The sequence below is a fragment of the Acinonyx jubatus genome, chromosome D4 (genome assembly GCF_027475565.1).
Source record: "Acinonyx jubatus isolate Ajub_Pintada_27869175 chromosome D4, VMU_Ajub_asm_v1.0, whole genome shotgun sequence".
Taxonomy (NCBI): Eukaryota; Metazoa; Chordata; class Mammalia; order Carnivora; family Felidae; genus Acinonyx; species Acinonyx jubatus.
The window spans coordinates 35,707,259-35,724,065 of NC_069391.1; the positions used below are offsets into that span (position 1 = coordinate 35,707,259).

At 38.2% G+C, this 16,807-nt stretch overlaps 2 protein-coding genes across 4 annotated transcripts in view; one reads left to right on the forward strand and one right to left on the reverse strand.

The window, feature by feature from the left end:
• MELK (maternal embryonic leucine zipper kinase) overlaps window positions 1-16,807 on the reverse strand; it is a 214,689-nt gene that overhangs the window by 169,597 nt on the left and 28,285 nt on the right. For all 3 annotated transcript variants that reach the window (XR_008291115.1, XM_027039452.2, XM_015079477.3), the window contains exons 9-10: window positions 2,328-2,396; window positions 646-744 (exon numbers count right to left, since the gene is read on the reverse strand). Coding sequence is in view for 2 of the 3 variants with exons in the window: in XM_027039452.2 (XP_026895253.2) it covers window positions 646-744; window positions 2,328-2,396 (168 nt within the window). In the remaining variant the exon portion in view is untranslated. The remainder of the gene's footprint in view (window positions 1-645; window positions 745-2,327; window positions 2,397-16,807) is intronic.
• Window positions 3,293-4,951, forward strand: LOC106981227 (14-3-3 protein epsilon-like; the record flags this gene model as incomplete). The annotated part of the gene is given in 2 exon segments (XM_053205439.1): window positions 3,293-3,765; window positions 3,767-4,951. Coding segments are annotated over 2 exon segments (759 nt in total), but the record flags the coding sequence as incomplete, so codon positions are not given.

Here is a 16,807-nt window from a genome sequence, read left to right on the forward strand (position 1 = left end):
AACCTCATAACTACTCTGGGAAGTAGACAGAACTGGTTTAATCTGCTTTTTATAGACAAATAAATAGATTTGGCAGAGTTAGGCAACTTGCTTTGGTTTCCAGAGCACTGTTCACAATCCTGACTACAGGCAAGAAACACATGGAAGGGTTTAAAAATATCCACTAATTGTTCTGGGATGGGGCACAGGCATTTTTTTTTCTAATATTTCTTTATTTTTTTTGAAAGAGACAGAGAGACAGCACAAGCTGGGGAGGGACAGAGGGATGGGAGACACAGAATCGGAAGCAGGCTCCAGGCTCCGAGCTGTGAGCACAGAGCCCAACACGGGGCTCGAACTCACAAATCATGAGATCATGACATGAGCTGAAGTCAGATACCCAACCAACTGAACCACCCAGATGCCCTGACATTTTTTTTTAAGGTCCCAATGATTCTCATGTGCAGCCTAAGTTAAGAGCCACTGTCCTAGAGATTTACAGGCAAATATATAATTAGGTTACAAGCCTCACAAACACCAATCTGATGAACAAGTCTACAAACTACATTTTCTTTTATATTTAAACCACGTCAATGTAGTTCCTGAATCCACAGAAAGATCAAACAAGGTTTTTTGAAAAATTCTACCAGACTTCATTTTACTTACAGAATTCTTGCTTTGCCACTCAACAGGACAGTTGTAATCATGCATGATCCAGGGATGGCTCAATAGATTTTTCACAGAAATCCGTTTCTTTGGGTCCACCTAGTGGCCATTGAGAAGTAGCTAGAGGTTAACATTTCAAATAGGGAACACAGAACTCCTTTACTCCTGAGAACTCAAAATTCATCAGAACAGATGTAAACTTTTATCATCACAAAAATGCTGTCAAAGACCTTAAAATGGCCTTGGAATAAATTCTTTAAAAAAGGCAATAGAGGCAAGAAAACTATAGCAACCAACACGGGCTTAGAAGATAATGTTTAACAAACATGAACTTCATTGGTATGGACATTATTCATGAAGTTCAGTCAATCTATTGTATGATGTAATAGTCTTTGCTGGAAAACCTATTCACAGGAAATATTCACCAATTTAATATTCAAGCAGCCACAATGCAGGGCATTCATAGTGAATATGCAATCTCTACCTCTGATGAGCTTACAATCACATAGAACAAGTTGAAAAGCACACCTTTCTTTTCCATTTGTAATTTTCAAATGTGAGGAGAGGAGAATTAATCAACAAAGATTAAGTTTTTTGGAGTCCAGAAGAAAGATGAGGTGTTTTCAATCTCATTATGGACATTTGGTGGTCTGGCCCTACTTAATCAAGGTGGGTGAGCCTGAAGTAAATTTTGAATAAAAACTGGAGATGGCTTAATAGATGGAAAAACTGGAAGATATTCTGAATACATAATAATGAAAAAAATATTGCACTAATAAGGTACTCCTATTTTCAAAGTGTTTCCTATTTATCTCATTTTACCCTCATAACACTACATAGCAGTAAGGCCAGTGTCAGAATCCCCATTTGACAGATGAGAACCAGGTTAGTGGCATGCCTACTGATTGCCAGGGTGGATACCTAGACCTCAGAAGCCATTCCCCTAAATCAGTGGTTCTCAAAGTGTGGTCCCAAGACCAGCAGCATCAGCAGCATCTGGTAGCTTGTTAGAAAGGCAAATTCCTAGTCCTGCCCCAGATCTACTGAATCAGCCACTCTCTCAGGGTGGCACCTAGCAGTCTGTGTTTTAACGAGCCCCTGGCAATTCTGATACATGCTAAAGCTTGAGAATCATCGCATTAGTTCATAGGGTCCACTTGACTGTGTAACAGCTCATTCAAGCATTTATTCCCTATCTACTATACACTTAATGTGCAAGAGCGGGAGCAAGAAAATGGAACACGGTGGTCAAGTTAGTCAGAGAAGACAGACAATGCTCAAGAAAAAGGAAGAGAAACCACATCAGCAAAGACATGGTAGAGGTCTAAAAGAAAATGCATTTGCAACATAATTAAGAAAACATCTAACTTAAAAAAAATAAAATAAAAATACATTTTCAAAAAGGGGCACCTGGCTGGTTCAGTTGGAAGAGCATACAACTCTTGACCTCGGGGTCATGAGAGTTCAGGCCCCACACTGGGTATAGAGATTACTTAAGTAAATAAAACTTTAGAATAAATAAAAAGAAAAGAAAGTATCTAGTAGAGGGCAGTAGGGAATTTTTTTAAGCCAATAGGAAAACGGTGTTGTCTTCCAAATACAGCAGCACCACAGACATCTTAAAGTTGGATCAAACAACTGCAGTAGACTTCTATTATTTAAATATAAATAACAAAGTTTACCTGTAGCATCTGTTGAAGAAGCAGAACGCTACTAGAAGAGAGCCACTTAGGAACCTCATATTTCCCTCGCTACAAAAAAACAAAGAAACAGTTAAGAGATTTAGGTTCAATCAGCCTTGAAATAAATTTCTAAGTAACAAAATGCTGGAGGTGTACTTCCAAGCTTGAAGACTTAACCCAACTATAAGATTTGGTAAACATTATTAACAACATAGGAAATATATTTCTTACCCTAAAGAAGAAAATTCAGTAAATTAAATATCGTCCCCTCTAAATTATCCACATATCAGAGAAGGACTAGAGCAGAGAGAATGTATGGAATACATAAATGTGGAGGGCTTTGGAATCTGTAGTGTGATTCAATGGACAACAAGTATACATTGTAGTCAATTTTTGCATTGCTAGAGCAAATTTTAGTTCATAATCTCAGAACAATTATCAGTTGACAAAAAATTAAGTAGTAGAAAATAGTATTTGGTGGCAAGTCATAAGCTGTGGTTAAAAACAGGTCACATTTCATCCACAGGACAGAATTCACAATCAATGAGGGAAACTGATGCAAGCCATTTTCTAAGCCAAGTACCTTCTTTGGGGATCGAAGAGACTCAGGAGACAAATGTTTACAATCTAGGATAATCAGAAATTATAGGCACCAAGTCATCAGCCAAAGATAAGACAAGGGGCTTGCCAAACACTAATATGCAATAAAATATCTTTTCACACAATTTGCCACATACCCCTCTTTCCCAATTCAGAGGCAATGATACAATCATTTCTCTTAGCAAAGAACAAATTGTTTAATGATGCTAGAATAAAAGGTTAAGTATTTGAAAAAAATTAAGATTTGGAGGCGCCGCCATTTTTGCTGCCCAGACACGGAGCGAGAGGCTGAGAGAGTCGGACACACTATCCGCTTCCATCCGTCGCGCAGACCCTTCCGGAGCCACTTCCGCTACGGATAATCTAATCGGGAGGATCTGGTGTACCAGGCGAAGCTGGCAGAGCAGGCTGAGCGATACGACGAAATGGTGGAATCGATGAAGAAAGTAGCAGGGATGGATGTGGAGTTGACAGTTGAAGAAAGAAACCTCCTATCTGTTGCATATAAAAATGTGATTGGAGCCAGAAGAGCTTCCTGGAGAATAATCAGCAGCATTGAACAGAAAGAAGAAAACAAGAGAGGAGAAGACAAACTAAAAATGATTCGGGAATATCGGCAAATGGTTGAGACTGAGCTAAAGTTAATCTGTTGTGACATTCTGGATGTACTGGACAAACACCTCATTCCAGCAGCTAACACTGGCGAGTCCAAGGTTTTCTATTATAAAATGAAAGGGGACTACCACAGGTATCTGGCTGAATTTGCCACAGGAAATGACAGGAAGGAGGCTGCGGAGAACAGCCTAGTGGCTTATAAAGCTGCTAGTGATATTGCAATGACAACTTCCACCAACGCATCCTATTCGCCTAGGTCTTGCTCTCAATTTCTCCGTATTCTCCTATGAAATTCTTAATTCCCCTGACCGTGCCTGCAGGTTGGCAAAAGCAGCTTTTGATGATGCAATTGCAGAACTGGATACGCTGAATGAAGAAAGCCATAAGGACTCTACACTTATCATGCAGTTGTTACGTGATAATCTGACACTATGGACTTCAGACATGCAGGGTGATGGTGAAGAGCGGAATAAAGAAGCGCTGCAGGATGTGGAAGACGAAAATCAGTGAGACATAAAAGCCAACAAGAGAAACCATCTCTGACCACCCCATTCCTTCCCATCCCACCCCCATTGGAAATTCCCCCATTGTCACTGAGAACCACCAAATCTGACTTTTACATTTGGTCTCAGAATTTAGGTTCCTGCCCTGCTGGGTTTTTTTTTTTTTTTTTTTAACCATTTTCAAAAGTTCATAAAGGCAAGAGTGAATTTCTGTGGATTTTACTGGTCCCAGCTTTTAGGTTCTTTAAGACACTAACAGGACTGCATAGAGGCTTTTTCAGCATTACTGTATTGTCTCCTGCCAGGTGGGTCAAGATCACCATTAGAAATGGAAATGGTATCTGAAAGCTATTAGACTTCTAGGTGACGTGAGCATCTAAGAGAGAGGTTAATCACACTATGAGGCATTGTGGTATTATTTTTCCTTTTTCTAATTGTTTAAATTGAGTTTTATACCAATGTTTAAAATTAATTGGGTGTTAGCTTGAGGTGGTTAAAAGTTGTTCGGAGAGTTGTAATGGTTTTGCTGTAAAAAGTGTTTCAAACTCTGCTGAAATGTTGCTGAAAAGCATGGTGCTGGTAACAGTTCAACAATCCGTGGCTGCTCATTCCTGCCTACTTTCACTCTCCCTCTAAAGCAGGTTAGCATTGAAGGTGGTATGGAAAAGCCTGCATGCGTGTTCAATTCTTTGTTTCTTCTCCTTCCCTCTCCCCCAGGGCCCCCCCTTCCCTACTTCGCTCGCTCAACCTCTTTTGTTCAGTATGTGTAACTTGAAGCTAATTTGTACTACTGGATATCTGACTGGAGCCACAGATACAGAATCTGAATTGTTCTTACTGAAACACAGCATGGAATTAACATTAAACTTAAATAAAACAAACCTAAATTAAAAATGCCAAAAAAAATTAAGATTTTAATTAAGCTTATACCAAAATTAACTCCATCCAGATTAAAGAGTGAATGCAAATACAAAACCATAGAGGATTGAGACTAGGTGATTATTTTTAGAATCTTTCTAAACATGACAGCAAAACCAAAACCTGTAAAGACTAACAGTTGACATTTCTGTACAACAAAACAGCACTAACAAAGTTAACTAACAACAAATTGAGAAAAAAAAACTTTTTCCACCTAAATGACTAAATATTAATAAACTTCATCACATAAAAAGCTCTTACAAATCACTAAGATTTTACCAGCCAACCTGTTCTGCCCACATTTCCCCCATCTCCTCAAATGGCCAAAAACCAGAGTCATCTTTAACTCCTCTTTCTCTCACACTTCACATCATCTCCATCAGCAAAATCCATTGGTTCTATGTTGGAAAATCTATCCAGAATCACTTGTCACTTCCACCACACCACTAGTGTCTCCCATCTGGCATATTGCAAGAGGCTCCTGACTGATCTTCCAGATTCCACTACTGACCACCTCCCAGTCTAGTCTCCACTTACTACCACCAATGTTCTCTTAAAACATCTCTTAAAATATGCCACTTCACCACTCAAAACTCTTCAGTGCTCCCCCAGATCACTCAGAATAAAATCCAAATACCTTACTCTGGTTCCAAAGCCCTGCATGCATGCTCTACATCCCCACATCCATTCAACTCCTTGCTGCTGAGTCTGCCTCTCAGACTCGCCTCCTAACTCTCCCCTTCATTCACCAAACTATGGTCACATGTCAAACACAGTCCAACCTCAGGGCCTTTGCACTGGTTATCTCCTCTGTCTTATAATGCTTTCCCCCAAAATCAGCAGAGCTTTTGCCTTTAGCTTCAGGTCTCCACTTATATACTAGTGGTGTCAGTGAGGACTCCCATGACCCATTTCATAACACAGCATCCCCCACAATCATTTGCTACCTCCCTTTCATGCCTACTTTACCTTCAGTCCTTATCCCCACTCATCGTATTACATATTTGTTTATTTTCTGTCTCACTACAATAGAATGTAAGCTCCTTAATCACAGAGATCTTATCAGGGCTGCTCACAAAGAATACTACCTGGTCCTGGCACAGAAAAGGTACTCAATTAATATTTGTTTAATAAATGAAGGAAGAGGATGAAAAGCACACTCCAAAGGAAAATGAGCAATAACTATTCACAGGTAATTCCTAAAACAAGAACTTTTAAATGGCCAATAAACATGAAAATATGTCCAAATAAGTAATTAAAAAGTAATAATTTAAACAAGAATATGGTACCATCTGTTATCTATCAAACTGACAAACTTAAGAAAAACATTTAGTATTACTAAGAGTTCAGGAACAAGAGGGCTTATATATATACAACTAGAGAATATAAGCTTTCCCGGAGAATAATTGTGAAATACATTTAAAAAACATTCAAAACTGCATATCCTTGATCCAGCAATTTCACTTCTAGCAATTTATCCTAAGCAAACAATTTGGTATATAAAATATATGAACAGTAACATTCATCACAGAATTGCTTATGATAATTTTGGGAACTAAGGGACATAGACTACTGGCAAATTCTAGAGGGTCACCAAAACTAATGACAGAAGACAAAATGTACTGAATAAGGATCCTGAATTAGAGGGGCACCTGAGTGGCCCAGTCAGTTGAGAGACCGACTTCAGCTCTGGTCATGATCTCACAGTTTGTGTGTTCGAGCCCCACATCAGGCTCTGTGCTGACAGCTTGGAGCCTGGAGCCTGCTTTGGATGCTGTGTCTCCCTCTCTCTCTGCCCCACCCCTGCTCATGCTCTGTCTCTCTCTCTCAAAAAATGAATAAATGTCAAAAAAAAATTTTTTAAAGGATCCTGAGTTATATAATATACAAGAGCACCTGGGTGCCTTAGTCATTAAGCATCTGATTTTGACTCAGGTCATGATCTCACGATTCATGAGCTCAAGTCCCACATCAGGTGAGTTTGATCCCCAGTTCAGGTAAATACAAGCCCGCTTCAGGTAAACCCCACTTCTCTCTCTCTCTCTCTCTCTCTCTCTCTCTCTCTCTGCCCCTCACTCACTTACGCCCTCTCTCTCTCTCCCAAAAAAAAAAAAAAATGAAATAAATATGATATACATCCAGGGAGACAAAGGCAAGCACACATGAACATGCACGTGCGTGCATAAAGCCTAGTGTTTAAATAAGGCTAGAAGAGTAGAGGCAGGTAGATGGAGAAGCCATTGACTAGCACAAGCATTGGGGTTCTCTGTTCTTATAAGGACACAATCCTCACAGAAACCAGCCCAACTCCAAGGTAAGAGGAGAAACAGACACAATATGGGTTGCTCAGAGTCCTAGAACTACATGGCAGGCTGGATTTTAATTGTATTAAAGAAATAATCAAAGTTCCAAAGAAGCATTATCAAGCAATAAATTTTAAAAGAAAAGGTATCGATGGGGCACCTGGGTGACTCAGTCGGTTAGGCATCCAACATCAGCTCAGGGTTCCTGGGTTTGAGCCCCGCATCGGGCTCTGTGCTGAAGCTCTCTCTCTCAGATTCTGTCTCCCTCTCTCTCTCTCTGCCCCTCCCCAACTCGTGCTCGCTCTCTCTCTCTCTCAAAAATAAACAAACATTAAGAAAATTTTTTTTAAAAAAAGAAAAGGTGTCAATGTCAAAACAACTCAGTCTCTGACTCAGCTTCTCTGATTAGAGCAGAGAGGCTAGTGTTTCCCAGGGATAAGAGCTTTCTTTCATTTTACAAATGACATTTAATATCATTAAGTTTTTCAAGATCCTTTGTCCAGCACACTCAGTATCATCCAGAGAGCCCACTATTACTTACACCTTACTAGGGCACCTTAACACTAGCCAGTGTTGAAAACTGACAATCTGTTTCCAAATTACATTGATAAAGACTTTCATTCACTCCTTGCTCCATGCCACCTGGTCTCCAGGCACATCCCTAGGAAGTGGGGATTTTTAGCTGCTTCTGCCAACTCTCTAGGACTGAGCAGTAAATCAATTGCTGTGGGACTGGCCCTGACCTAGTTGGTCCCACCCTCATGCCTGAGCTTTTCCTTATTCCTGAGACCAAGGCCTCTCATGATTCAAATCCTGGGTGTCTTAACTTGTTCTCTTTCTTAACAACCTGATCATTTGCCTGTTCTCTCAAACAGTTTGGCTTGCTCTTGCCATTGTCCTAAAGAAAGTAAAGACCGGCCTAGGGTAAAGATTCTCCTATCTGCTTACACTGATCAAATAAATGGTTTTGACATAGCTGAATCTCTGATCACAACCTGTTCCTAGATATCCTCTGTCATGCTTCACTCACTGGTCAAAACCCCCATGTACTCTGGTGGGTCTCCCCTCAAGCTGATTGTGGAGCCTTTTGCTGCTTATTCCCTGGATACCATCTGCACTGGGTTAAATGCTGTCCTCAAAACACATGTCCACTCAGAACCTGTGAATGCATTTTTATTTTAAAATACAGTCTTTTGCAGATGTAATTAAATCCATATGAGGTCATACTGGGTAGGAGTAGACCCTAAATTCAGTATGACTGGTGTCCTTATAAAGAAGAAAATCTGGACACAAAGACACAAACACACAAGGAAGTAGGCCGTGTGAAGACAGAGGCAGAGACTAGAGTGATGCGTCTACAATTCAAGGACTTCCAAAGATTGCCAGAAAACACCAGAAGCTAGAAAGAGGCCAAGAAGGATTCTCCCCTGGAACCTTCAAAGAGAACATGGCCCTATCGACACCTTGATTTGGACTTCTAGCCTCCAGAACTGTGAGAGAATAAATTTTTGTTACTTTAAGGCACTACCTTGCAGTGCTTTGTTACAACAACCCTAGGAAACTAATACACCATCTATAAGGGTTTAACTCCTCGCATACTTCTCTCCCACCAGCACCTGCCCACCCCGGGGATAAGTCTGGTTCTAGGTTCTGGCCCTTTCTGGTCTGCTCCAACACAGATAATAGGCCCATCACCAGATCTATCAAAATAAAAGAAATGTTATGACTTTAAATTCAGAAAGTACCTTCCAGACCAAAGTACTGAATAAGAAAAGCTCCACCAGGCTGATTCCAAGTTCCTCTCTGCCTCTTTTTATCACCCCTTTTATCATCCCATCTTGAATTCATGACCTATCTTCTAATAGATCCTCTTATTGTGCTATAAGTTAGCACCACAGAAGCTATCCTACCCAGAAAGAGGCAAGAACAGGTGAATGATAAGTGTGGTGCTTGGCACACTGGAAACGGCGATGGACCGGAGTCATCATGTGAATCCCAGCCTACTTCATAGTAGTTCCATGAACTTGTACAAGTTACTTAATCTCTCTGACATTGTTTCCTAAGAAAATAGGCTCTGGAGACAATTTGCCTAGATTCGAATCCAAAATCTACCTCTTACTAGCCGTGTGGATGAGCCTTTGAATTTCACTGTGCCTTGGTTTCCACACCTGTAAAAAGAAGCAAAATAATAGTGCCCACACAAAAAAAATGTTGCTAGGATTCAGTGCTTTAATACAGAAAAGCACTGAGCACAGTGCCAGGCATACAGTAAGAACTCCATGTATGTTAGTTTCTACTACTGCTGCCTCTACTACTAATACTAGCATCACTACTACTGTTGTTACTACCTGTGAAACAAGTAATTCCACCTATAGGATTATAAAAGGAGTAAAAGAGAATATGTGAAAGCACTCAACACAATGCCTTGCACATTAGACACAATAAATGTTTGTTGAACCCGAAATACATAGGAAGGAGATAGGGATGCCCAAAATAGTAACGGACCAGAGATGGGTAGGCTGGCCAAAAACCATGCACGCCAGAGTGCTAAATACTCAGTATCATAAGAAAGGCTAGAGTCATTCTGAGGAATGCCACGTGTCCTCCCAATGGAGCCCTGCCCCACTGCAGCTGCCACCAGACAGCCTGGGAAGGAACACATACATCATCTAGTCAAGCGCTGCTCCTTTTACTTCCTGAAGTGTACCCACCCACTTTCCCTGTTTGGACAGAAGAGCTCTGCAGAGTACCATCTACTGGAAGTCATGAGGCCTGTGACCCATCACCAAGACCTGACATTCTCAGCTTCATTCTCTGCACTGGGATATGACAGAAACGGAATTCAGAGCCGAGTTCTGCTGCCAGGCTTAACCCAACCTCTTATTTGTACATGATACTTTAAAATACATTTTTATTGTATTTTAACCTGTGCAGTAAGCAAGGATTATTAACCACATAACACAGATGAAGAATCTAAGTCTCAGCCAGGGAATTCAAGCATTTGTTCAATATCATAAGGCACTGGTTCTCAGCTGGCGCGATTTTGTTCCCCACTGCTAGGAGACATCTAGCACTGTGTGGAGACTTTTTTATGTGTGCCACATAATGATTTGATATATGTATATATTATGAAATGATTACCACAATAAGTTTAGTTCATACCCATCACCACACATAGTTACTAGTTTTGTTTGCTTAGTGTTTTTCTTATGATGAAAACTTTTAAGATCTACTCTCTTAGCAATTGGAGACATTTCTTACTGTCATGACTTGGGAGTTACTACTGGCATCTAGTGAGTAAAGGGCAGGGACGCTGCTAAACTTCTTGCAATGCATACGACAGCCCCCGCAGCAAAGAATCATGTAGTCCAAAATGTCAATAGTGCCTAAGTTGAAAACACTGTAAAAAGGGGTGGAGATGGGAGTAGGAGAGACATACAATACTTATTCTATTGTACTGTGCTGGAAAGTCTAAGGAAGCCTAGACGTAAACAGGGAGAAAAGGCTCCTTATTTAAATATTGGAAGCATACGCAAAAAGCAAATAGAAAAGACCTCGAGACAAGCAATTCTGCTGGAGAAGAACATGTCCACAAAAGGCCCTGTCAGCCAGGCTGTGCAACTTAACCCTGGTTTCTGCTCAGTCTTTAGAGAATTCTTGTTTATTTAAGGGACGATTACCTTGCAAATGAGAGCAAGAAATGGGTAATAGAGACAGAAACCAAGAAAGAGGGGGGAAAAAACCCTGTGGGCCAAGCAAGATAATCCTGGGAATTCTAGACAGCTTGAAATTGCTCGTTTTCACATGGTTGTAAGAAAGGTAGGCCATCTCTCCAACACATAATTACAGTATATAGTCAACTCAATAATTGTAAAATATAATCTCATAAAAAGATAATGTGCTCATTTTCTTTAAAATTATAAATTATACTTGTTAGAAAGCAATTTTACTTGCAAGCTATTCAACTTTCATTTACTAAATTATTTATACTTCTATAATATTTGTGTACCCCAAACTGGAGTATGGTCATGCTTGTCTTTGAACACGGTGATGGTAAATGAATATAGGTGACATTAATAAGATTAATGCCCAATCTATCGGTAATCATGCTAGAAACTGCAACTGAGCATCTTGGTTAAAATAATCAAAAAATGCAAAAGATAAACAAAGTCTGCTTCTTAAATAGTTACATATAGTATATCAAATATTGCTGGGGTTTTCTATCGACCAAGAACCGAAGGAAGTGTTATTCCCAACTGAGGAATTTTAGAACATTCTAGACAAAGATACATACTGCATGCAAGTGATACGACACCTTAATTAGATTCAACCAGCAGACTGTATTACACCGCGCCTCGGAACAATAGTTCTGAGCCAAGATTACAATAAATTTCAAAATCTATAATGTGTGAAATTAAATTCCACAATAATGCATAAAAGTCCTAATTTGAATCAATTTTCAACTTGCAAATACATGAAAAACTAAAAGATGAAATTCAGAGTAGGGGAAACAAAGAATATACAGCATTAGTAAATAATATTAATTAGGAAGGTTAAATCTCTACTGAACAAGAATTAGACATTTTATACCATATTTATTCCACAGAAGAAATATTTGATTTACCAAAAATATCAAATTACCCTCCCAAAGGATTAAAATAAACAAACAAATAAATAAATGTAAAGAACACTGAAGATTATTACGTGTTGATGCATTCACCTTGTAGCAGTGAAATAATATATTAATAATCAAGGGTACCGATGCCATGGCTGCCACATAAATGTGAACTTGAAAGAGCAGCAAGCAAAGGCAAATAAACAGTATGGAAACTTAGGTCCAGACAGGTTTAAAAAAAAAAAAGCCAAGTTTACAGTTAAGTTGGTAAATGAGGAACATCGTAATAAAGTTCAATTTCAGTAAGGCATTAATAGTCAGTTTATCGTTGTGGATAAGACCACAAAACCTAGGTTAAGTGTACCTTATACAGACCAAAACCCAATTCTCAAAACACTTATTCTATTCAGGTTTTTAATCGACAATTTGGATTAGAGATGTTTAAGAAACATGCAAAGTGGCACAAACAGTACACCAAGGAAAAATAGAATAAGGAAAGGCTAATTCTACGAGACATTAAAGAAATGGTATTATAAAGATACAGCAACTAAAATAATTATGTATCAGACAAAAATAGACAGAAAATTAAAAACCATGAAAAATAGTAAATGTAGAAATTCAATATATAATAAAACTATCCTTTCAAATCAATAGGAAAGTGATGGACTATTGAGTAAGAAGTCTTAGGACAACAAATTACTTGTTTTAAAATAAGTAAGTCGTTATTTATTTAAAAATAAAGATCCCTAGAAACTATCACAGATCAGAGAGGGCTAAGAAGATATGATAACTAAATATAATATGATATTCTGAAAGAATCCTAGAACAGAAAAAGGACATAGGGAAAAACTAGTGAAACAGAAATAATGTGAACAGTTTAGTGAATAGTCATATTCCACCATTGGTTCCTTAGTTGTAACAAAGTACCATAGTAATGTAAGATGTTAATAATAGGAAAACTGGGTGAGGAATATATGGGAACTCTGTTCAAACTCTAATTACTAAAGACATGAATAAAACATCAGATGGCATAAATTTTTAAAAAATCAAATGCCATTTTCACCCATTCAACTGACCAAGATCCAAAAGTTTTATAAATATCCAAAATTTTTATAAATAATAATGTTAAAGACAGCACGGGGAAACAGCTACTCTCAACCACTGCTGGTGGAAGTGTAATGTGGGGGAAAAAAGGCTGGAGCACAATTTGACAATATCTGTTAAGTTTTCAAATGTCATACCCTAGGATCCAGCAATTCTACTACTCAGTATGCACATGCAAGAAGATATGCACAGGGATGCTCACTGAGCATCACTTATATTAGTGAAAAAATTAGAAAATAACCTAAAATGTTCAACAAGAAAATGGTTAAACTATTTGTAAAAATGAGTTAATATTATATGTACAATGGCACATACAATATTGAGTAAAGAAAGACAGATATAAAATAATATCAGTATGATACAATTTACATTAAGAAAAAAATATAAATGACTACAAATAGAAATAAAACATCTGGAAGAACCAAAGTGTTAACTGTAATTACCTATGTGAGAGGCCAAGAGAACTTCAGTTACCAGTGATGTGTTAGTTCTTTATACGGAGAATGTTTTCACACACTACTTGTGTAATTAAAAAACTTTTTAAATGACGTCCACAAACTTAGAATAAAGGAAATTTCACAATAAATACTATGCAGCCATTAAACAAACAATGAAAACCTACACATGCTGCTAAGTACCAATATGAAACAATCTTCAAAGTATTAAAATTAAAGAGGAGGAGGGGGCAAGATGCATACACTGTGCAGATTATATAATCCCAAAGGATATATACAGATATATAAAGATTTGCATAAGTACAAATAATTCTTATAAACGTATAGAAGAAATCTCTAACTAGTTGTCTCTGTGGAAGAAAACAGAGGGCTAGGTGAGCAGGATGTTTTGGGGTTTAACTATATACTTCTTAGTACTGTTTTAGCATTTTACCATATATGCTTTGTTTTTCACTATAAAAACAATCAACTAAATGTCTCACTATAAAAAGAACTAACTAAATGTCAGCTCTTGATAAGCTACAAGCCTGGGCATTTCAGACCAATTTTCTAGGAAAAGACCAGGCAGGCTCTGGGAAAGATCATTCTGCTACAGGTCACTACAACTAAGCCAGGAGTCAGCAAACTTTTTCTGAAAAGGGACAGATAGTAAATATTTTTGGTTTTGTGAGCCATACAATCTCTGTCACAACTACTCAACTCCACCACTGTTGTGCAAAAGCAGCCACAGATGACACATAAACAGACAGGTATGGCTATGTTCCAATAAAAATTTTATTTAAACAAACAGGTGGTGGGCCAGACTTGGCTTGTAGCATAGTTTGCCATCCTCTACTTTATATCACCTGGCCAAGAAGACTGATTGAAGTTTCAACCAACCTTTCCTTGCCTTTAGCACCCTAGAAAGGAATAAGTTAAGCTGCAACACAGATTCCCAGCTATTCACATATCTGTAAGGATTTTGCATCATGCTACTTACTTGAGTCAGGGTCCGTAGGAAAAATTTCCTGACAGATCAACCAGTATTTTCTAATAGGATAAGACAACAATATATCCCCCCCTCAATCCTTGGCCCACCTACCTCTTCTGTTTAACTTGCCCCTAATGGCTGGATATTACTTGGAAGAGCTGAATGCATGCCCTCCTGCCAAGTAGTGTCCTTACATGTGGATTACATCGTTTTAACATTGCAAATCAAAGATTACAGCCTGTATACTCATCACTATAAAGAAGAGATATAATTATTCTAAAATTAAAGTTTATAGTTGGCAAATCCATACAGTACCTCATTTTGTTTTACTAGGTGTATTATCTACGGAGTATATAGAAATTAGACTTTTCAAAGTCAGATATCTTTATTAAGACTTTGTACAGCCAAGGTGAGAATTCAAACCTTTTCCTGGATAAAATCATTGTAGTGATCCTTTATGGCATAATGTCTTACTGAAATTCCCAAACAGTCATTATCATGAAGCCAAGTATCCTTAGAAGACTCCATGTTCACCAAAGAATGTCAATCCTAGCCCTGGTTATACTGACAGTCACTTTTGCCCTTAGCATAGCCATAACTTCAGGAAATTTCCAGGGACGATAATCCCTAATTTACTGACACACTCAATAACTTGGCTGAGAGAGATTACATCAATTGAGGGTCTACTAAAGAATATATAGGGTCGGGATGTCTGGGTGGCTTAGTCGATTAAGCATCCAACTCTTGATTTCAGCTCAGGTCATGATCTCATGGTTCCTGAGTTCAAGCCCCGCATCAGGCTCCGCATGGACAGTGCAGAACCTGCTTAGGATTTTCTGTCTCTCCCTGTCTCTCTGCCCCTCCCCCCTCTCTTAAACTTAAAAAAAAAAAAAAAAAAAAGAATATATAGAGTCAACCATCCATTCTCCCTGAATGGTGGTCTTCAAAGGTGGGGCATGTGCACCCCAGAAGGAATGTAAGAAGATACACTACGTAAAGAGGTCAATCCCAACAAAAGGATATAACAACTGAACTATTTGTGCATCTAAAACAGAAGCACCTAAATTTATAAAGCAAATACTAACGGACATGAAGGGATAAATGGACAGAAATACAATAGTAGTGGATTTTAATACCCCAAATCTCATCACTGTGTGGATCATAAAGACAGATATTCAATAAGGAAACTGTAGATCTGAACAACAGACATTTGTTGTCAGGTACATTTGAATATACCTAACAGACATATATAGAACATTCTATCCGACAACAGCAAAATACACATCTGTCTCAAGTACACATGCACCATAATGAAATATCACCTTACATCTGTCAACATAGCTATTACCTAAAAGGCAAGAAATTACAAGTTTTGGTAAGGATGTAGAAAAAAGTGCAGCGTTGGTGGGAATATAAACTGGTGCAACCACCATAGAAAACAATACGGAGGCTCCTCAAAACTTGAAAAACAGAACTACTACATGATCCAATAATTCCCCTTCTGGGTATCTACCCAAAGAAAACAAAAACAAAACTAATTGGAAAAGATATATGTACCCTTATGTTCACTGCAGCATTATTTGCAATTAGCAAATAGCAGGGATATGGAAACAACCTAAGTGCCCATCAACAGATGAATAAAGAGTGTGTGTGTGTGTGTGTGTGTGTGTGTGTGTGTGTGTGTGTGTCTGTGTGCATGCACATGCAATGGAATACTGCTCAGCAATAAAAAAGCATGAAATCTGGCCGTTTGTGACAGCATTGACCTTGAGGTTTTTACATTAAATGAAATGAGTCAGAGAAAGACATTGTATGATTTTACTTAAATCTAAAAAACAAAACAAACAGAACAAAACAAAACCCCAACTCATCGATACAGTGAATAGATGGATGGTTGCCTGAGGGGAGAGCTGCTTGAGGGAGAGTGCAAAATGGGTGAAGGAGATCAAGAAGTACAAACTCCCAGTTTTAAAATAAGTCATGTAATGTACATGTAATGTAAGTACATGTAATGTACAAAATGGGCAATACAGGCAATAATATTGTATTAACTTGTATGTCATGAATGATAACTAGAATTATTGATGTGATCACTTTGCAATGTATACAAAGGTCAAATCATGTTGTACACCTGAAACTAATAATATTGTACACCAATTATAATTCAATAAAAATAACTAAATAAATAATGGTATGGAAAAAAGTCAAGACAAAATACTATTTGGAAGCAATGAAAATTTAAAAATTTACATACAAAAAAGATACAGTAAGATGTGGAAAGAGTGTATTAGGACTTCTATTTATATTCATGTTCTATCTAAAAACAAAAATTACTCTTTATTAATATTTGCTATATCATTTGGCACTGGCACCTTCACTAGTCCTATATAACCTATA